At 46.1% G+C, this 1,302-nt stretch overlaps 1 protein-coding gene across 1 annotated transcript; it reads right to left on the bottom strand.

The window, feature by feature from the left end:
• Nucleotides 1–117: 117 nt before the first annotated feature.
• TEOVI_000908300 (uncharacterized protein) lies at nt 118–1,287 on the bottom strand (the record flags this gene model as incomplete). The annotated part of the gene is made up of 1 exon (XM_067222985.1): nt 118–1,287. The coding sequence occupies one exon, from the start codon at nt 1,285–1,287 to the stop codon at nt 118–120; it is 1,170 nt and encodes a 389-aa protein (XP_067079086.1).
• Nucleotides 1,288–1,302: the final 15 nt, after the last annotated feature.

The raw sequence follows: 1,302 nt of genomic DNA, 5'->3' as shown, positions 1-1,302 counted from the left end.
AAAAAAAACGTTTAAACGATGTTTAACTTACCTCCGCTTGGTACAGTATCATATTACCTGCCTTCCCGATCAGAGAAACAGATACATATTCCCAAACATTTTCCTGGGTTTTACGGGTTACTGCTGCCAGTTGATATCATCGACAACAGGATCCATGTTGTCCCAAACCTCGTCGCCGATGCCGTTCAACTTACTGGGCTGTTTAGAATTTGCCACGTTACTGTACACTGCTGTATTATCTTTGAGTGGTATTCCCTTGTCAAGGAGAACACTCGTAGTCCTTTGCTTCGTGTACATTGTCATAAGAAGCTTCCCTGTCGGAACGTGGTATAACCGCGCCTTTCTGTCCAAACCAGCAACGGCAAGAATCTGGTGTCCAGATGGGTGCTTGGCCATGCTCCGAACGCTCCCAACGCCTCCACGCAACTTGGCTCTCGATGCGAACCCCCGTCTGGTATCATACAAATGAACATCACCACTCGCTTCACCAATAAGAAATTTGTTGCAGTTCCACTGTAAAAGAGTTGTTGGCCTTCGCTCGATCTCTCGACTAATTTCAAACTCTTGTATCGGTCTCTCGCTACTTCGACGGTCGTAAAAACGCACCTGGTGATATGCAGTGGTTGTGCAAAATACGAATGGGTTAATTACACACGTCCCTGTTACATATACAGGATACGGTACATCTAAAACATGATCCCTCACATTCTGCGCACGAAACACAGGCGTCCCAACATCCTGCGAATTAAGGTCGTAAACGCACATGTCGTTCCCCTTCCCTCCCATGGACCACATACCATACCTGCGGTGGAAGTGAAATGCCTCAACGGGACCACCGCATTCGATAGTGTCTGCTGCCTCTAGAACCGGAGTTGTTAATAAAACTTTTCCACTACCAGACGCGACGAGAATTTTCCCTTTGTACGAACACAAACTGTTCGACAAAGCGGAAAATACACCGACTTTCTTCGATAAAGTAACAGCGCGTTCGCTCAGATCCAATATTGAAAGAACTCCATCATTCATAGAAAAGGCAACCCTTGTTGTCGAGCTGTCCACCCAACACATACCGGCAATACCTCTTTTTCTGCTTTGTTCACCATATGAAAAAGACAACGTGGCCCCAGTACTCTTCGAGATGTTCCAAACTTTTACCAATCCAGTGTCGTCACCGGTTACACAAGCCATACTTACGCAACACTTTCTTTTGAAAAAAGTAGAACAACAAAGAACGAATTCGCCGCCACCGCCACCATTTTGTGGTAACCCACGTTTGACAAGACACATAAAGGCGGGAAGTCT

This window comes from Trypanosoma equiperdum (assembly GCF_001457755.1).
Source record: "Trypanosoma equiperdum strain OVI genome assembly, contig: ctg_1728, whole genome shotgun sequence".
NCBI classification, from domain to species: Eukaryota; Euglenozoa; class Kinetoplastea; order Trypanosomatida; family Trypanosomatidae; genus Trypanosoma; species Trypanosoma equiperdum.
The sequence above is the reverse complement of the archived record's forward strand: the minus strand, read 5'-3'. Positions and strand labels throughout refer to the sequence as shown.